At 43.5% G+C, this 19,104-nt stretch overlaps 1 protein-coding gene and 1 long non-coding RNA gene across 13 annotated transcripts in view; one reads left to right on the top strand and one right to left on the bottom strand.

Annotated features, from left to right (window-relative positions):
* LOC145524049 (uncharacterized) overlaps positions 1-19,104 on the top strand; it is a 42,140-nt gene that overhangs the window by 16,464 nt on the left and 6,572 nt on the right. The window contains exon 3 of the long non-coding RNA XR_014067097.1: positions 15,331-15,442. This is a non-coding gene — a long non-coding RNA (uncharacterized LOC145524049). The remainder of the gene's footprint in view (positions 1-15,330; positions 15,443-19,104) is intronic.
* ST6GAL1 (ST6 beta-galactoside alpha-2,6-sialyltransferase 1) overlaps positions 15,600-19,104 on the bottom strand; it is a 114,433-nt gene continuing 110,928 nt past the window's right edge. For all 12 annotated transcript variants that reach the window (XM_081535394.1, XM_081535368.1, XM_081535381.1 and 9 more), the window contains one exon: positions 15,600-18,129. In XM_081535394.1, coding sequence (XP_081391520.1) covers positions 17,882-18,129 — 248 coding nt within the window. In that variant the 3' untranslated portion in view covers positions 15,600-17,881. The remainder of the gene's footprint in view (positions 18,130-19,104) is intronic.

The raw sequence follows: 19,104 nt of genomic DNA, 5'->3' as shown, positions 1-19,104 counted from the left end.
CAGAAGTGAAATTGTATCAATGGTAGTTCTATTTTCAGTTTTTGAGAAATCTCCATACTGTTTTCCATAATGACCGCACCAATTTATATTCTTACCAACAGTGAACATAGATGGGGAAACAGTGGTTGACTTTATTTTTCTGGGCTCCAAAATCACTGCAGATGGTGACTGCAGCCATGAAATTAAAAGACGCTTACTCCTTAGAAGGAAAGTTATGACCAACCTAGACAGCATGTTGAAAAGCAGAGACATCGCTTTGCCAACAAAGGTCCATCTAGTCAAGGCTATGGTTTTTCCAGTGGTCACGTATGGATGTGAGAGTTGGACGGTGAAGAAAGCTGAGTGCCGAAGAATTGATGCTTTTGAACTGTGGTGTTGGAGAAAACTCTTGAGAGTCCCTTGAACTGCAAGGAGATCCACCCAGTCCATCCTAAAGGAGATCAGTCCTGAATATTCATTAGAAGGACTGATGCTGAAGCTGAAACTCCAATACTTTGGCCACCTGATGCTAAGAGCTGACTCATTTGAAAAGACCCTGATGCTGGGAAAGATTGAGGGCAGGAGGAGAAGGGGACAGCAAAGGATGAGATGGTAGGATGGCATCACCGACTCAATGGACATGGGTTTGGGTGGACTCCGGGAATTGGTGATGGACAGGGAGGCCTGGCGTGCTGCAGTTCATGGGGTCGTAAAGAGTCGGACACGACTAAGCGACTGAACTGAACTGAACAGTGAACAAAAGTTCCCTTTCTCTACATCCTTACCAATCCAAATTATGTCTTATTTTTTTGATGAAAAGTCATTCTAACAGGTGTGAGTTGATATCTCATTGTGGCTTTGATTTGCCACAGTGAGACATCACTAATATCTCATTGATGATTAATGTTACTGGGCACCTTTTCATGATTCCATTGACAATTCATACAATTTCTTTGAGAAAATGTCCATTCAATTTTTTCCTCTTCTGCCTATTTTTTAGTCAGATTGACTTTTGCTGTTGAGTTATATGAGTTCTCAATATATTTTAGAATATTAACCCATTACCAGATATATGATTTGCAAATGTTTTCCACCATTCCCTGGGTTGCCTTTACATTTTGTTCATTTTTTCTTTTGCTCTGCAAAAGCTTTCTAGTTTTACATTGTCCTTCTTACTAAGTATTCTTTTTGTCGCTTGTGCTTTTGGTGTCATATCCAAAAATTTGTTGCCAAGACTATTGTCAAGAAACTATATGTTTTCTTCTAAGAGTTTTATGGCATCAGTTCTTATGTTTAAATCTGTAATCCAGTTTGAGTTAATTTTTGTGAATGGTGTAAGAAAGAGGTCCAGTTTTCTTTCTTCTGCATGTGAAGAGAATAGTTTTCTCAACATCATTTGAAGAGATGACCTTTTCCCCGTTGAGTATCTTTAGACAGCATGTAGCTGGTTCTTGTTTTGCTTTGTTTTACTCATCCAGCCACTTGATGTCTTTTGATTGAAGAATTCACCATTTATGTTTAGAGTAATCATTGACAGGTAAGGACTTAATAATGCCACCTTATTTATTGTTTTCTGACTGTTTTGTCATTCTCTCATTCCCTTCTTCCTCTCTTGCTGCCTCCCTTTGTGAATTGATGCTTTTCCTTAGTGGTATGCTTTGATTCTCTTCTCTTTATCTTCGTGATTTTCCTTTATGTAGGTTTTTCCTTTATGGTTTCTGTGAGGCTTATACAAAACATTTTATATGTGTAACAGTTTTTTATGCATAAGAATTTTAAATTCAATCTCATACAAAAACTACCCTTTTACTCTCGCTTTTATGTTTTCAATGGCACAATTTTACATCTTTTTATATTGTGTATCCATTAACTAATTGTTGTAGTTACATCTATTTTTAGTACTTTTGTCTTTTATCTGTTATACTAGAGTTAAGTAGTTAACCCACCACCATATCTCAGTATTCAACTGTTTTGAATCTGGCTATAAGTTTATCTTTATCCCAGTGTGTTGTATGCTTTCATGTTTTAAAATTAATAATTAACATCCTTTCATTTCAGCTTGAAGGACTTCTTTCAGCATTTCTTATAAAGTAATTTTAGTGGTGATGAATTTTTTCAGCTTTTGTTTATTAAAGAAAGTCATTATGTTACCTTGATTTCTGAAACAGCTTTGCTAGATATTCTCGGTTGGCAGTTTCTTTCTTTCAGCACTTTGAATATATTATCCCATTCTCTCCTGGCCTGCAAGACCTCTATAAAGACCTCTATTGAGAGTTTTTTTCTCTTGCTTCTTTTAAAATTCTCTTTGATTTTAAACAGTTTTGTTAAAATGGGTCTTGGAGATTTCTATTCCTTTTCCCCTCCTCTTCTCCTTCTGGGACTCCAATCATTGTACATTATTTCTCTTGATCATGTCCCATAAATCCCACAGGCTCTTTTCATTTTCTGTTTTTGCTCATGTGATTGGATAATTTCAGTTAGTCTGTTTTTTACTCACTGATTCTGTCTTCTGCTTTGTCAGGCTGCTGTTGAAGCTCTCATTGAATTCTTCAGTTAAGCTATGGTATTCTTCAGCTCCAAAATTTGTCTGGGTCTTTTTTATGTTTTCTTTTTGTTGAACTTATTTTTTCTTGTATTGTTTTCCTGCTACCATTAAATTTTTAATTTGTGTTCTCTTTTGGCTCACTGAGCATCTTTAGAAAAATTGCTTTGAATTCTTCATCAGACCACTTTCCTGGATCTCCATTTCTTTGGGGCCAGTTATTGTAGGTATACTGTATTACTGTGATGGAATCATATTTCTCTGCTTCCTCATGACTCTGGTAGCCTTGTTAAAGTATCTGTGCATGTAAAGAAGCAGTTGCCTCTTCCAAACCTTGGGGACTGACTTTAGTAAGAAAAGACCTTTACCACGTCGGGGGCTGCACACTGGAGCAGGCTGTGATGTCGGGTCTGGTGTTGCCAGTGCCAAGTATGGCAGCATGTGTCAGCACCAAGTCCATCAGAAGCATAGTGTCTCTTCAGCTCTGGCCACTGGAGTCCCCAGAATCAACAGCTGCATGTCCTTGGTGAGGACTGCAGGGAGTCTGCGGTGGTTACAAGAGCTGCTGGGGTCCTGGGTGGTGCCTGCAAGTCCAGCAGCTAGGGACCAGGGCAGGAATTGCTGACAGTATGAACACACTCGCTGTGGGGGCCAGCTGCAGGTGCCTATGTCATGGCAGGAGCCAGGTGTAGGTACACAGAACTCAGTGAGGGCCAGCGCAGGCAGCAGGGGCCAGGAACAGCTATAAGCTGTAAGCTGGCAGCTACTGGAGCCCTGACTATCAGCATGCTCTCCCATGGCTGCACAATCCTCCCCCGGGTATATGAACTTTAGTAGAGGCCAGTAAAGGGGATTGGGCTGGGAGCATACAGGTGTACAGCTGGAAGAATTCCAGTTAAGGAAAGCACAGTCGTTCAGGCCAGTGACATAGGGCAGGGCCTGATCTGGGCCCACAACTGGCTATGCGAGCCCTGGTGGTTAGCATGGTCTCCCAGAGGCTGTACAGTCTCCCCCTAGGTGTGCAGCTGGGTGAAAGCTAGTGATAGATGTCAGGCTAGCAGCATAAAAGTGAGCTGAAGGGCCTAGCTTTGAGTGCATGTACAGCAGTAGGGGTCATCCACAGGGTCTAAGCTGCTGTTTTGCACTGGTGCAGCCTCAGGGGCTTGAGCTAGCTGCCAGTGCTGTTCCCAGGCTCTGGCAAGGGGATATAGGGGGTGAGGGTGGGGAAGGTGATGGAGCAGGGAGGGACTCAGGCAGCTGGCTTCAGTGAACACAAATACCTATAGGACAAAAGCCAGGGAAATCTTCAGGGAGTCTGTGGCAGCTGTGTTAGCCACTGATTCTTCTTCGGTGGCAAAGGGTTTGTCTGTAGAGCAGATCAGTGTGAATTGCAATTGCTCCCACTATATGACTGGTTTCTTTTGGTTCCTAGCCATCTCTGTACATCTCAGGTTTTTCTGTCTGTGGAGCAAAACCTAAGCAGATCCTTTGTATGGTACCCAGGAAGGCTGGAGAAGCTGCTTGGCCCACTCTTTCTTTCCTAGAAAGGAGACATCTTTCTAGCTAGGAAGTTCTCTCTTGGCACTAAGAAGTGCCAGCTTAAGGGATGGAACAATGCAGGCAAAATGAAACGAATTGTCTTCTCTTCTTGTGCATTTATTCTCAGAGTTTTTGTTCCACCGTGTGTTAAAATTTCTTAGGTGGAATCCAGAGTTCTCCCAGAGCTATTTTGTGTTACAACTAGCTTTCTAATTGTTGGTCTTTGTGCACGGAGAGAGCTTAGGGTCTCCTATGTTGCCATTTTGATGCCATCACTCTCCTTGTCACTGCTGTCATGAGTGTTATCTTTGTAACTCCATTACACAGTGTGTACACCAGTGTACATCAGTTGAATGGAAGAGTGAATGGGTGGATGGATAGATGGATGAAGGAACAAACAATACTTTTTTTAAGTTCTAAAAGAGGATGCAATGAGATAGCTGGCAGGATTGGTGGCACTAGATTCAAAGAGTTTTAAGTGAACTTAAAACTGAGTGTCCTAAATGAAGGTTTCTGAGTTAGGCCATAGTAAAAACTTCAGTGCAAGGATAACTTTAGAAAGTGTTACCACTCTTGAATAGTGGGCTGGCACTGTTGGTATTCTTCCAGCTAGTAAACATGAAATACTGCTGTCTGGCTTCTGATGGAATTTACCTTGTCTGATGAGAAATAACTCACATGAGTGAAACTGAAGGGAAAAAAGCTGAGATTACTCACTGCTAGCCAAGTATAGCAGACAGTGAGATCAGCACCGTCACCACAGGCCAAACCACTAACTCCTTCCTCTTGGTAAGCACTGCCTGGAGCATTCGAGTCTCCTCCAGTTGGATTATTTTATTGTAAAAGCGGCTACTCAGGGTTTCTCTTAAGTTTTTACTTTCACCTAGAACTCCCAGTTGAATAGTACTTTATGACTCAATGCTGCCCAGGGCCACTCACTTTCTCTGTGCAATACGTTTCAAGAATGGGATATTTTCTATTTGGAAAAAAGGTGTTCGTGTAAAGACCTAGCAGACGTTTTTCTTTCAGTCTACTTCCACAGAGATTCAAGAAGGTTCATAGCCTTTGTCTCAACCTAAGCCACAGATTTTAACAGACTTTCAGCTATTTTCATGCTGTGCCTAAAACTGGTTCTTCTCCATTTATTTGTTCATGCCTTGGAGTAGACCTTGGCATGCCTTGGGGTAGACAAGTGGGTTTCAGAGCCTCCCAATAAAGAACTTTATGTAACTTTTTTCCACCCATTTTAAGACTCCTTCAGTCTTTCTTTGGCAAGTGGTAAAAGCAAATATCTGAGGAACCACAGTGAGAGCTCTGGGCTTTCAGCCCTGACCCTGTTTATTCAGCTGGACAGGCCCACCTGTAGGCTGCCCAGGAGGAAGATGTAGTCATTAGAGACAAAGGGATCTCATTACCACAGAGAGAGCAGATCTCATGTCTGAAAAGAGTGGGTCACTTTTGTAGCCACAGTCTGAAAATTCAGTTACTCAAAGCCACCACACTACTTTGAGGCCCCCACTATCATGTTGCCCCTACCGCCCCCTCCTGGTTGGCCTCTGTATATATATATATATATATATATATATATATATATATATATATATATATCCAGCAGTCATGTTTGGATGTGAGAGTTGGACGGTGAAGAAAACTGAGCGCCCAAGAATTGATGCTTTTGAACTGTGGTGTTGGAGAAGACTCTTGAGAGTCCCTTGGACTGTAAGAAGATCCAGCCAGTCCATCCTAAAGGAGATCAGTCCTGGGTGTTCATTGGAAGGACTGATGTTGAAGCTGAAACTCCAATACTTTGGCCACCTCGTGCGAAGAGTTGACTCATTGGAAAAGACCCTAATGCAGGGAAGGATTGGGGGCAGGAGGAGAAGGGGACGACAGAGGATGAGATGGCTGGATGGCATCACCAACTCGATGGACATGGGTTTGGTTAAACTCCAGGAGTTGGTGGTGGACAGGGAGGCCTGGCGTGCTGTGATTCATGGGGTCGCAAAGAGTCGGACATGACTGAGCGACTGAACTGAACTGAACTGGATATAGACATACTCAAGGAACTCTTCTGTTAGAGGCCATTTTTGCTTCCCCAAATCTCACTTCAAGCTTTGACCTTGGCCCTTTAATTAAAGTTGCAGCACCCACAAGTCTACTGAAATAGGGCTGAGAGGCATTAGTATAAGTGAATCTGTCTTCATAACAGCTATCACTTTCCTCTTCTTTTTCTTCTGTGAGTTCCAGCACCAATGCCTGGTACCAGCCTTTCTTGCTGCCTCTCCTTACCACCAAATTCACTGTTATTGGAGCTGCAAATTGCTCGTGGCACACTGCGTTTTCAATATCCAATGTATTTTTAGGGGACTGTGAACTCAGAAGGTCTTCTCATACTTTCACTAGAGTCCTCTCTTCCTATTCCATGGAACAGGGCTACAGAACAATCAGCATCCATCCCTCCTCCTGTGGCCCCTTGACCTTAAACCAGGCAGGTTCACCTCAGCTTTATCCCTTCCTCTTTGGATGAGGCTCTTTTCTGGAAGCTCTTTACCAATTAGGAAAATAAAGGCTCATAGGATCCCTTCTCCAGTCTCAGAAAGTGAAAGTGTTAGTAGCTCAGTTGTGTTCAACTCTTTGTGACCCCATGCATGGACTGTAGCCCACCATGCTCCTCTGTCCATGGGATTCTCCAGGCAAGAATATTGGAGTGGATTGCCATTCCCTTCTCCAGGGGATCTTGATTGAATCCATGTCTCCTGCATTGCAGGCAGATCCTTTACCATCTTTAGCCACCAACCTGCCTGCCCCTGGACTCTGAGACAGAGCCAGATGATTGAATGAGCCAGATTCAGTTTCAGTAAAACTCTTATAACACTTATTCACTTCAGTGTTTAATGATTAAATACTTCATCCTCCTGCATTAAACACCTAAAGAACTATAAAAAAAAATGGTAAAATGCAGTTTTGAAGATGTTGGAAATGTAACAACAGGTAATGGATCAAGTAACAGCAGTGATCCCTTGAGAAATGAGAAATTAAAGAGCTTAGGAGAAGTACCTAAAAAGAACCAGTGGTTTCCAGGAAGCTTACTTACATCCCAGAACAAAACTCAAGAACATTTATTGGACTGAAAAAGTATCTAGCATCCATAAAGAAAATATTTATATATGGCATCCAATCTAAAATCACCAGGACATGCAAAAAAAGCAGAAAAAAGCTATCCATAATGAGGAGCAAAATCTATCAAAACTGACCCAGAAATATTGGTAGAGTTTTTTGTTTGTTTGTTTGTTTTGTTTTGTTCAGTCACCCAGTCATGTCTGACTCTGTGACCCCATGGACTACAGCATACCAGGCCTCCCTGTCCCTCACCATCTCCTGGAGTTTGTCCAAGTTCGTGTTCATTGCATTGGTGATGCCATCCAGCCATCTCATCCTCTGATGCCCTCTTATCCTTCCGCTCTCAATCTTTCCTGGCATCAGGGACTTTTCCAATGAATCATCTGTTCACATCAGGTGACCAAAATACTAGAGCTTCAGCTTTACCATCTGTCCTTCCAGTGAATATTCAGGGTTGATCTCCCTTAAGATCGACTGGTTTGATATCTTTGATGTCCAAGGGACTTTCAGGACTCTTCTCCAGCACTTCAGTTTGGAGGCATCAGTTCTTTGGTGTTCTGCCTTCTTTAAGGTCCAGCTCTCACAACCATATGTGACCACTGGGAAGACCATAGCCCTGACTATATGGGCCTTTGTCAGCAGAGTAATGTCTCTGCTTTCAATACACTGTCTAAGTTTGTCATCACTTTCCTGCCAAGAAGCAATCATCTTCTGAGTTCATAGCTGCAGCCACCATCCACAGTGATTTTGAAGCCCAAGAAGAGGAACTCTGTCACTATTTCCACTTTTTCCCCTTCTACTTGCCACACAGTAATAGGGGAAAATGCCATGATCTTAGTTTTTTTAATGTTTAGTCTTAAGCTGGCTCTTTCTCCTCTTTCACCCCCATCAAGAGGCTCTTTAGTTTCTCTTTGCTTTCTGCCATTAGAGTGGTATCAGCTGCATATCTGAGGTTGTTGATCTTTGCTACATTTTATGTTTTCAAGAAAGTAGAAGACAGATGAAATTTCAATTATCTCAGATGAAAAATACTCTGGATAGGATTAGTGGCAGATTTGACATTGCAGAAGAAAAGATTAGCGAACCTGAAGATGTAACACCAGGCACTATATAAAATCAAACAGAAAAAATAAGAATTGTGAAAAATGGAAAGAGAATCAGTGAGTATGGGACAGCATTAAGCAACCTACTATTCATGTTGTTCAAGTTTCCAAAGGAGAAAAGAGAGAGGGAGAGAAAAAATGCTTGAGGAAATAATGGCCAAAACTTTTCCAAATTTGATTAAAACTGTACACATACTTGGGCTTCTCTAGTGGCTCAGATGGTCAAGAATCCACCTGCAATGCAGGAGACCAGGGTTTAATCCCTGGGTTGGGAAGATCCCCTGGAGAAGGGAATGGCAATCCACTCCAGTATTCTTGCCTGGAGAATCCCATGGACAGAGGAGCCTGGTGGGCTACAGTCCATGAGGTCACAAAGAGTCAGACATAACTGAGTGACTAACACAACAACAACACAACAATGCACATACTTATCCAAGAAGCTCAAATAGCCCCAAGCATAGGAAACATAAAGAAAGCTGACTACTGTGGGTAATCTGGTAGGTGTGTCTGGCTTCCATTCCAGTTGGTTGCCAGGCCCTGCCTTGTGCCATGGCTGCCAGCCACTGGTGGATGGGACTAGGTCCTGAGCTGGCTGGTTGCAGGACCCCAGGGGGTCCCAGGGCTAGTTCTGGCCCAGTAGTGGGCAGAGCCGGGTTCTGGGGTGGGTGGTTGCCGAACTGGGGTTCCTGGAGCTACTGTCTGTCTGCTGGTGGAGGGGGCTGGTTCCTGACATAGCTGGCTGCCTTAATGATTTGGAGACATTTTTATAATATATTTTTAATTAAAAAAAGCAAGATATGTTCTTTTTTGCATGCTATATATATGTGTGAGTGTGTGCGCACACTATATGTATGTGTATATATATTTCAATTATAGTTGATTTACAATGTTGTGTTAGTTTCAGGTATACAGCAAAGTGATTCAGTTATACATATATTGATTCTTCTTTAGATTCTTTTCTCATATAGGTTATCACAGAATATTGAGTAGAGTTCCCTGTGCTATATAGTACGTCCTTGTTGGTGATCCATCTTATATATAGTAGTGTGCATATATTCATCTTTAGCTTCTGATTTATCCCTCCCAACCATGTTTCCCTTTTTGTAACCATAAGTTTGTTTTTGATATCTGCAAGTTTGTTTCTGTTTTGTAAATAAGTGCATTTGTATAATTTTTAATTAAATCCCACATGTGAGAGATCATATGATATTTGTCTTTTTCTGTCTGACATACTTCACTTAGTATGATAATCTCTAGGTTCATCCATGTTGCTGCAAATGGCATTATTGCATTATTTTAGGGGGCTGAGTAATATTCCATTGTATAATGTACCACATTATGCATTATGCATTATGCATTCCTCTGTCAATGGACATTTAGGTTGCTTCCATGTCTTGATTATTGTTAAGTGCTGTAATTAACACTGGGATGCACGTGTCTTTGGGGATTATGGTTTTCTCCAGATATAAGCCTAGGAGTGAGATTCCTAGATCATATGGTAGCTCTATTTTTAGTTTTTCAAGGAACCTCCATACTGTTCTCCATAGTGGCTATATCAATTTACATTTTCACGAACAGTGGAGGAGAATTTCCTTTTATCCACTTCCTTTTCAGCATTTATTGTTTGTGGACTTTTTGATGGTGGCCATTCTAACCAGTATAAGAGGATATACTTCATTGTAGTTTTGATTTGCATTTCTCTGATAATTAGTAATGTTGAGTATCATTTCATGTATATATGTCTCCTTTGGAGAAATGTCTATTTAGATCTTCTGCTCATTTTTTGATTGGATTGTTTATTTGCCTTTTGACATAGAGCTGCAAAAGCTGTTTGTATATCTGGGAGAATAATCCCTTGTTGGTCACTTCATTTGCAAATGTTTTTTCCCATTTTGTGGGATGTCTTTTCATTTTGCTTATGGTTTCCTTCGCTATGCAGGAGCTTTTAATTGGGTCCCACTTATTTTTGTTTTTATTTTCATTACTCTAGGAGGTGGATCAAAAAAGATCTTGCTGCAATTTATGTCAAAGATCATTCTCCCTATGCTTTCTTCTAAGAGTTTCATAGTGTCCAGTCTTACCTTTAGGTCTTTGATCCATTTTGAGTTTATTTTTGTGTACAGTATTAGAGAATGTTCTTCTAATTTCCTTCTTTAACCTGCAGCTGTTCAGTTTTCCCAACACTATTTATTGAAGAGACTATCTTTTCCTCCATTGTATATTCTTGCCTCCTTTGTTGTAGATTAATTGACCATAGGTGTGTGGGTTTATCTCTGGACTTTCTAAAGTGTTACAGTTCAGCTCACTCACTCAGTCATGTCTGACTCTTTGTGACCTCATGGACTGCAGAGCAAAGCATGCCAGGTCTCCCTGTCCATCACCAACTCCCAGAGCTTGCTCAAACTCATGTCCATCAAGTCAGTGATGCCATCCAGCCATCTCATCCTCTGTCGTCCCCTTCTCCTCCCGTCTTCAATCTTTCCCAGCATCAGGGTCTTTTCCAATGAGTCACTTCTTCGCATCAGGTGGCCAAAGTATTGGAGCTTCAGCTTCAGCATCAGTCCTTCCAATGAATATTCAGGACTGATTTCCTTTAGGATGGACAGGTTGGATCTCCTTGCAGTCCAAGAGACTCTCAAAAGTCTTCTCTAACACCACAGCTCAAAACCATCAGTTCTTCAGTGCTGAGCTTTCTTTATGTCCAACTCTCACATCCATACATGACTACTGGGAAAACCATAGCTTTGACTTAATGGACCTTTGTCAGCAAAGTAATGTCTCTGCTTTTTAATATGCTGTCTAGGTTGGTCATAGCTTTTCTTCCAAGGAGCAGGCATCTTTTAATTTCATGACTGCAGTCATCATCCACAGTGATTTTGGAGTACAGGAATTTCCATTGTTTCTCCACCTACTTGCCATGAAGTGATGGGACCAGATGCCATGATCTTAGTTTTTTGAATGTTGAGTTTCAAGCCAGCTTTTTCACTCTCCTCTTTTACTTTCATCAAGAGGCTCTTCAGTTTCTCTTCGATTTCTGCCATAAGGGTGGTGTCATCTGCATATCTGAGGTTATTGATATTTCTGCCAGCAATCTTGATTCCAGCTTGTACTTCATCCAGCCTGGCATTTTGCATGATTTACTTTGCATATAAGTTAAATAAGCAGGGTGACAATATACAGCCTTGATGTACTCCTTTCCCAATTTGGAACCAGTCTGTTATTCCATGTCTGGTTCTAACTGTTGCTTCTTGACCTGCATAGAGATTTCTTAGGAAACAGTTCAGGTGGTCTAGTATTCCCATTTCTTTAAAAATTTTCCACAATTTGTGTGATCCACACAGTGAAAGGCTTTGGCATAGTCAATAAAGCAGAAATAGATGTTTTTCTGGAACTCTCCTGATGTTTGTATGATTTAACAGACGTTAGCAATTTGATCTCTGGTTCCTCTGCCTTTTCTGAATCCAGTTTGAACATCTGGAAGTTCTCGGTTCATGTACTGTTGAAGCCTGGCTTGGAGAATTTTGAGCATTACTTTGATAGCATGTGAGATAAGTGCAATTGTGCAGTAATTTGAGCATTCCTTGGCATTGCCTTTCTTTGGGATTGGAATGAAATTGACCTTTTCCAGTCATGTGGCCACTGCTGAGTTTTCCAAATTTGCTGGCATATTGAGTGCAGCACTTTAACAGCATCATCTTTTAGGACTTGAAATATCTCAGCTGGAATTCCATCACCTCCACCTGCTTTGTTCATAGTGATGCTTCCTAAAGCCCACTTGTCTTCAGAATCTAGGATGTCTGGCTGTAGGTGAGTGATCACACTATCACGGTTATCTGGGTCACGAGATCTTTTTTGTGTAGTTCTTCAGTGTATTCTTGCCACTTCTTAATATCTTTTGCTTCTGTTAGCTCCATGCCATTTCTCTCCTTTATTGTGCCCATCTTTGCATGAAATGTTCCCTTGGTATCTCTAATTTTCTTGAAGAGATCTCTACTCTTTCCCATGCTATTGTTTTCATCTATTTCTTTGCATTGATCACTGAGGAAGGCATTATCTCTCCTTGCTATTCTTTGGAACTCTGCATTCAGATGGGTATATGTTTCCTTTTCTCCTTTGCCTTTCAATTCTTTTCTCAGCTATTTGTAAGGCCTTCTCAGACAGCCATTTTTGCCTTTTTGTATTTCTTTTTCTTGGAGATGCTCTTGATCACTGCCTCCTGTACAATGTCACAAACCTTTGTCCATAGTTTTTCAGGCACTCTATCAGATCTAATCCCTTGAATCTGTTTGTCACTTCCACTGTATAATTGTAAGGGATTCGATTTAGGTCGTACCTGAATAGTCTAGTGTTTTTCCCTACTTTCTTCAATTTAAGTCTGAATTTGGCAATAAGGAGTTCATGATCTGAGCCACAGTCAGCTCCCAGTCTTGTTTTTGCTGACTGTATAGAACTTCTCCATCTTTGGCTGCAAAGAATATAATCAATCTGATTCAATATTGACCATCTGGTGATGTCCATGTATAGAGTCGTCTCTTGATCTATTTTAGATCTCTATTATAGATCTCATTGACCTATTTTTCTGTTTCTGTGCTGGTACCATACTCTTTTGATTACTGCAGCTTTCAGTTCAGTTCAGTTCAGTTGCTCAGTTGTGTCCAACTCTTTGTGACCTCATGAGCTGCAGCACACCAGGCCTCCCTGTCCAACACCAACTCCCGAAGCCCACCCAGACTCATGTCCATTGAGTTGGTGATGCCATCCAACCATCTCATTCTCTGTCGTCCCCTTCTCCTCCTTCCCTCAATCTTTCCCAACATCAAGGTCTTTTCAAATGAGTCAGCTGTTTGCGTCAGGTGGCCAAAGTATTGGGGTTTCAGCTTCAGCATCAGACCTTCCAATGAACACCCAGGACTGATCTCCTTTAGGATGGACTGGTTGGATCTCCTTGCAGTCCAAGGGACTCTCAAGAGTCTTCTCCAACACCACAGCTCAAAAGCATCAATTCTTCGTTGCTCAGCTTTCTTCACCGTCCAACTCTCACATCCATACATGACCACTGGAAAAACCATAGCCTTGACTAGATGGACCTTTGTCAGCAAAGTAACGTCTCTGCTTTTTAATATGCTATCTAGGTTGGTCATAACCTTCCTTCCAAGGAGTAAGTGTCTTTTAATTTCATGGCTGCAATCACCATCTGCAGTGATTTTGGAGCCCAAAAAAATAAAGTCTCTCACTGTTTCCACTGTTTGCCCATCTATTTGCCATGAAGTGATGGGACCAGATGCCATGATCTTAGTTTTCTAAATGTTGAGCTTTAAGCCAACTTTTTCACTCTCCTCTTTCACTTTCATCAAGAAGCTCTTTAGTTCCTCTTCACTTTCTGCCATGAGGGTGGTGTCATCTGCATATCTGAGTTTATTGATATTTCTCCCGGCAATCTTGATTCCAGCTTGTGCTTCCTCCAGCCCAGCATTTCTCATGATGTACTCTGCATGTAAGTTAAATAAGCAGGGTGACAATATATAGCCCTGACGTACTCCTTTTCCTATCTGCAGCTTTGGGAACTGCTAATTGGTATTATATTTGGAAAAAACGAAGTTTTTCCTCTTCATGATTTTGTGTTTTGACAGTAAATATTTGTAACTTTTATACTCAGAAAAGCATTTTCCTTAAAGAAATAAGGAGGAATCCTGCCTATGAAGACAGTCTCAAGACTGTCACCCACTAAGATTCCACAAATTCCAGCCAAAATGAATCTTTCTTCTACAACTTCATTACTGTGCTTTTACCTTAAATGATCATATTCCTTCATATTTTGCATTTGCATAGTATTTTTCTTCTATGCAGTTATAAATGCAAGCCTAACAACAATAACCATACTTTCATTTTCAGAAAATGGCAGCTCTCTTATCTCACTTGAACCTGATAATACTATACACAGACAGGGCAGATCCAGTCTCTCGGGCTCTGATTTCTTGGAGGGCGGGTGTTGGGAGTCTTCATCATTGTTTCCCAGGGCCTCTCACAGTGGGTGCTCACTGTGCACTTGCTGGGCTGGATAGAATTCCTCTTCCCATGATAAACTTGTTTCCAGTCAGTCCTGACCTGAGAAGGACTGGCTGGCAGCATAAATGCACCAGGTGATGTGATGTCATAGGTGCAGGTAAGCCTTTTCTTCTCTCTTGAAACTGATGCCGTTACGCCAGCCCATAGGGATGAATTTTCTGGGTTAGGGTGTTTCTGCCCCCGTTAGAGTGGTAAGTGTCCCGGGGGCCATAATGCACTCCCCATACATCACAGAACATTCCTCAAAGGCTGCTCTGAGGGTCACATGGGAAGTAGAAACCAAAGCCACACAGAGGGTGAGGAGCTGGGAATAGGTGAGGCGGCAGTCCCAGAGTACCCCTTCTCTGCCTCCTGTTTCTAGCTGTGGAGCCATTACTGGCATGAGTAAAGCACACTGCCAGGGTGTGAAGCATTCTGTAAGAACAGAGAGCCTGGCGTGGGGCTTCAAGGGCACTATTGGTGGGGTGGGCATGGAGGTTGTAGGTGGGTACCTCTCTCTCTTTATTGGTCTTTCTTTTTGTGATTTGTGTCTTTCTTCTGCTTAAATGGCTGATGAGGTAAAGAAGAAGCCAGGTTCTCATTCTTCCTCCCTCACCCCTAACATACACACCTTAAAATAAGCAGCAGATACCAGAGTAGGACCCAAGGGAAAAGGCAACCTGTGAAGGTGGCAGAAGCTCCCCACAAGGTCCAAACAGAGAAGCCTGGTGCCACCCCAAAACCCAGCTCACCAGTTGAAAGGACCTAACAGAGACTTAAGGCTATTGTAAATTTGGCAAGCACAGATCTCAATTTCCAAACTAATTGAAATCTCCTTTTCTGTTGCTCCTCTTTTGAACTCCCATTCTCCTGAGGTTTGGGCAGAAATTTCTATATCTAAACAACTTGGCTATCCCCTTGAGACATTGTTCCTTTAAGGGTTTAGACTTTTGGAAACCGAGGCAAGAACTCCCTTTCATTCTGCTTTCTGTCCTCCTGCAGCCCTTCCTTGAGGTGTTGGATGAACAACAGCTTTGTCATTTGAATCCAAGCAAGAGCAAAAGGAAGAAAACAAACCAGTCACTATCTCATCTCACAGATGATACCCTGCTGTGTAAGTAAGGAGTTCTTTTCCTGTAGAAGTGACAAGAGGCTAAGGCCAGAGGAGCTCAGGGGGAGGGTTTGGGGGTTCAGGATTCCTGTTGTGTCCTCTTTGGAGACAAGAATTGACAATGAGAAGTTGTCCCCTTAACAAGAAAAGAGGGATACAATTTTTGAACAATCATTTATTTTAAAATTTTACATAATCTTTGGATAATTCAGAAATAGCTTAGGACATGATTCAGAAGTTTCTGAGATTGACGTCTCAACTCCAGGCCAATATCAATAGCTTATTTGATTGAGATGGAAAGATTTGAGGACTTCATGACATAGAATGAACAGATGGCTACTGAATAAAACAGAACAGCTTAGAGACAGTGGCTTTCCTACAGGACACAGTCATAATTTTTAAATTGCCTGTCACAAATATAAAACATTTAATCAGACTAACGAGAGTATCCACATCTTATCTGCATTCTACCCGTTTCCAGGTTGAGAAAGCACAATTAAATTAACTTGATCTCTTAATAATAACACATAAAAGCTAGCATCTACCCAGTGTAGTCTCAGTGTCCACACCAACATATCTCTCCTGGCGATGGAATGCCACCTCCCTCTGCACTCCATGCTCATGATTCAATGACTGCCAGGAATTCTTGGGCGCAGAGACATGGAAAAGCCTGAGGTCACAGCGGCCAGTGGCCCAAGTGCTCTGCCCATCCCAGAGTGGATCAGGCCTGAGCAGGGACACGTTCTGCACCCTCCACTTCCTCGGATGGTTGCCAGGGTGTTACAAGCAGGGTAGGTATTATTGTCTCCCAACAGGACATTATATTCCCTGAGGACAAAGCCCACTCTCTGGCCTGCTTCACAGCAGGATGCTGCCAGGTGTGGGCACAGGGCAGGATCTTAGTAAAGGAAGGGAGGAATCCAGCGTGCACCGAGCACCCGCCTTCTCCCAGATAACCTTCATGGCACCTGTGAGGCAGGCTCACCACCCATTTTACAGATGTGGAAATAGGCTCAGAGAGGAGAATTTGCCCATGGTGGCATGGCGAGTAATAGGGGAGCATCACTTTGAAAACCCAGGGCTTCTCACTCTAGAGCTCTTTCTACCGCCTGCACAAGCCAGCAGTTTGACCATGAATGAGTACTCCAGCTCCACAACAGCTGGTCTGGACCTCAAACATTCAAGACCCATGAGCACATGGGGCTAGCTCAAGAGTCCAGAAGCCTGGTCCAGTCTAGTCTGGCTCCCCATCAGGGGAGGGGACTTAGCACAATGTTCCAGAGTGTGTGTGGACAGACCACAGCAGATAGACCTCTGTCCGGAGACTTTGATGTTGCTCCCTCGCAGGCGGGGGTGGGAGCACAGCACTCTGATACACCTGGTGAGAATTAGTCATGATCTCCAAGGTTCTGACCTCTGAGAGCAACTCTTAAGTCCTAGGAAACCATGTTCCCACTCCCTGAGAGGCCTTTCACAAAAGGCCCAAGAAGGTAAAAAAAAAAGTCAGGTTTTAAAATGGAAAATGCTTGAAAGTAATTTGGGAGGGAGAAGATTAAAGGGAAAAACAGGATGGCAGGAGGAGGTTTGGGGGTTGGCATCAAAAAGGAAGACTTGGGTAGGCTGTGCACACCCAGCTGGTAGGCTAGGCTAGGCTCCGGCCAGGCTAGCCTGGGGAAATCAGGGTTTTGGCATCTGGCTTGCCTGGCATCTGTATGGGGCTTCAGTTGCTGCCTCAGACATGAGGAGGGGGTTTCCTCAAAAAGTACCTTGAGCCTGTAAACTCGGGCAGATCTTAAACACAGGTAATAAAGGCAGACAGGAAAACACATCTCAGATGACTTAGACAAAATCTGCTTGACATGTTGCTCCTCTTCTAAAATCCACTTCACAGCCCCAGTTCTGTGAAGCCCTCTATGACCCACTGACACGGGAAGAGTGTGGTCCCTCCTGGGTGCAAAAACAGCCACACAGCAAGCCCACACCCACAAGCCCCAGTGCATCAAGCACACTGAGTCCATCTGGTCCCTCGCACTGATCTATATGCAACTTGAGGATGGAGACTGTATCTTTTTTCCTGTTTCCCTGGTTCGCAATAACAACATCATTCTGGTGGGGAAAGCAGACCAGCTTTGGCAGCCCTGGTGGGAAAGGTGGATCTTGCATTTGCCTGGGTCGGGGGAGGGAAGACCCTCTGTGGAAGGAATGCTAAATGGGTTTACATGAGTGAGACAGGAGGCTCTGGGTTCACACACCCCCTTGACAACAGGGCAGGCTGGGCTGGGGGCCTTGCCCTTCAGTTTCTGAAGCCCCAGGGCTCTTACTCCCTGGAGAGTGTGGGCTGTGATTATTCAGGAATACAGTCTTCCTTCCCGGGCCCGGGGTGGCCATTAGACCGGCTGTAAAATGCTGATGGAGAGGGGTGAGGGGGCCTGGCTGGGGAGCTTATGCTCCGCAGCGAATTGTCCGGAAGCCAGGCAGCGTGGCTTTTCCAAGCAGGTAGATGTCCTCGTCCGTGCCGAGGTTGAGGTGCTTCACCATGTTCTTCTCAAAGAGGAGTGGGTGGTAGGCGCCCATTGTGCAGGCACTGTCAAAATACCTCTGATAGTAGTAGCACACGTCAGTCTTGCGCTTGGATGGGAGGAACTCGTAAATATCCACCTGGTCACACAGCGACATCATAATGACGATGCCTGGAGAGGAGAGCAGAGGTGAGTCCTGCACAACAACCCATCCTGGCTTCCCGGAGTTCTGCCTAGGGAGCCCCAGAGCTCACGCCCCAGAAGCTGGAGAGGTGTCTGTCTGGAATGTCTGTTTATGAGCGTGATTCCCAGTGTGAGCTGCTCTGGTAAACCCACCCAACAGGCTGCTCCTCAGGGTGCAGGGCTCACGAACCTTCGTATGCTCAGCACCCAGGTCAGAGCCCGTTGCCCAGCAGGTCCTCCCTAAACATTAATGAATAGAAGGGCTCCACCATCAGCCAATGAACTGATCACTGTCAATAAGCAATATGAAGAGAGAGGACAAGGTGACTGAGGAGACAGAACCATTCCATGCAGATATTACTTTCTCTCATGTCCGTATCTTGGATGAGCCTCGTAGCTGGTTATTTGGGAGGTGTTTCTTACACTAGCACCTGGCGAAACAGTGTGGGGAAGGAAGGCTTCGTGCCTCAGGTGGGAGGGGGACAGCTGTTATGGGAGCATGTGCTGGTCTGTACTGATGGGCTCAGTCAGGCAGGAGAGAGGAGCTCAGAGAGTGTGCTGGGTGGTGCACTTAGGGAAGGGTACAGAACACAGAGGTGCAGACCCAACAAGAGATGGGGGATGCCTCCCATCCACCACACTTGTCCCCACATAGCTCAGTCATCTGCAGGACACATCCCTCTCGGGGCCTCAGGTTCTCCATCTGTCCTAAGGGGGCGATCTACCCACTCTCCCTACCACATAGGCTACTACTGTTCAGATGCAATAAGATCATGGCTCTAAGACTGCTCTTGTCAAACATCAATATAGGAAACTTTTATGATGAACAATTTTTACTAACAGCAAAATTGTAAACTGCTAGCAGCAGCTCTGTTCTGGAAGAATTAGACATGGGGAAAGCCCTGTTAACCCCCTCCGGCTGTCCCCCACCCTAGTATGATGGGCGAGAAAAGACATCTGCAA

This window comes from Giraffa tippelskirchi, chromosome 2 (assembly GCF_054371585.1).
Source record: "Giraffa tippelskirchi isolate mGirTip1 chromosome 2, T2T-mGirTip1v1.2.pri, whole genome shotgun sequence".
Classification (NCBI taxonomy): Eukaryota; Metazoa; Chordata; class Mammalia; order Artiodactyla; family Giraffidae; genus Giraffa; species Giraffa tippelskirchi.
The sequence above is the reverse complement of the archived record's forward strand: the minus strand, read 5'-3'. Positions and strand labels throughout refer to the sequence as shown.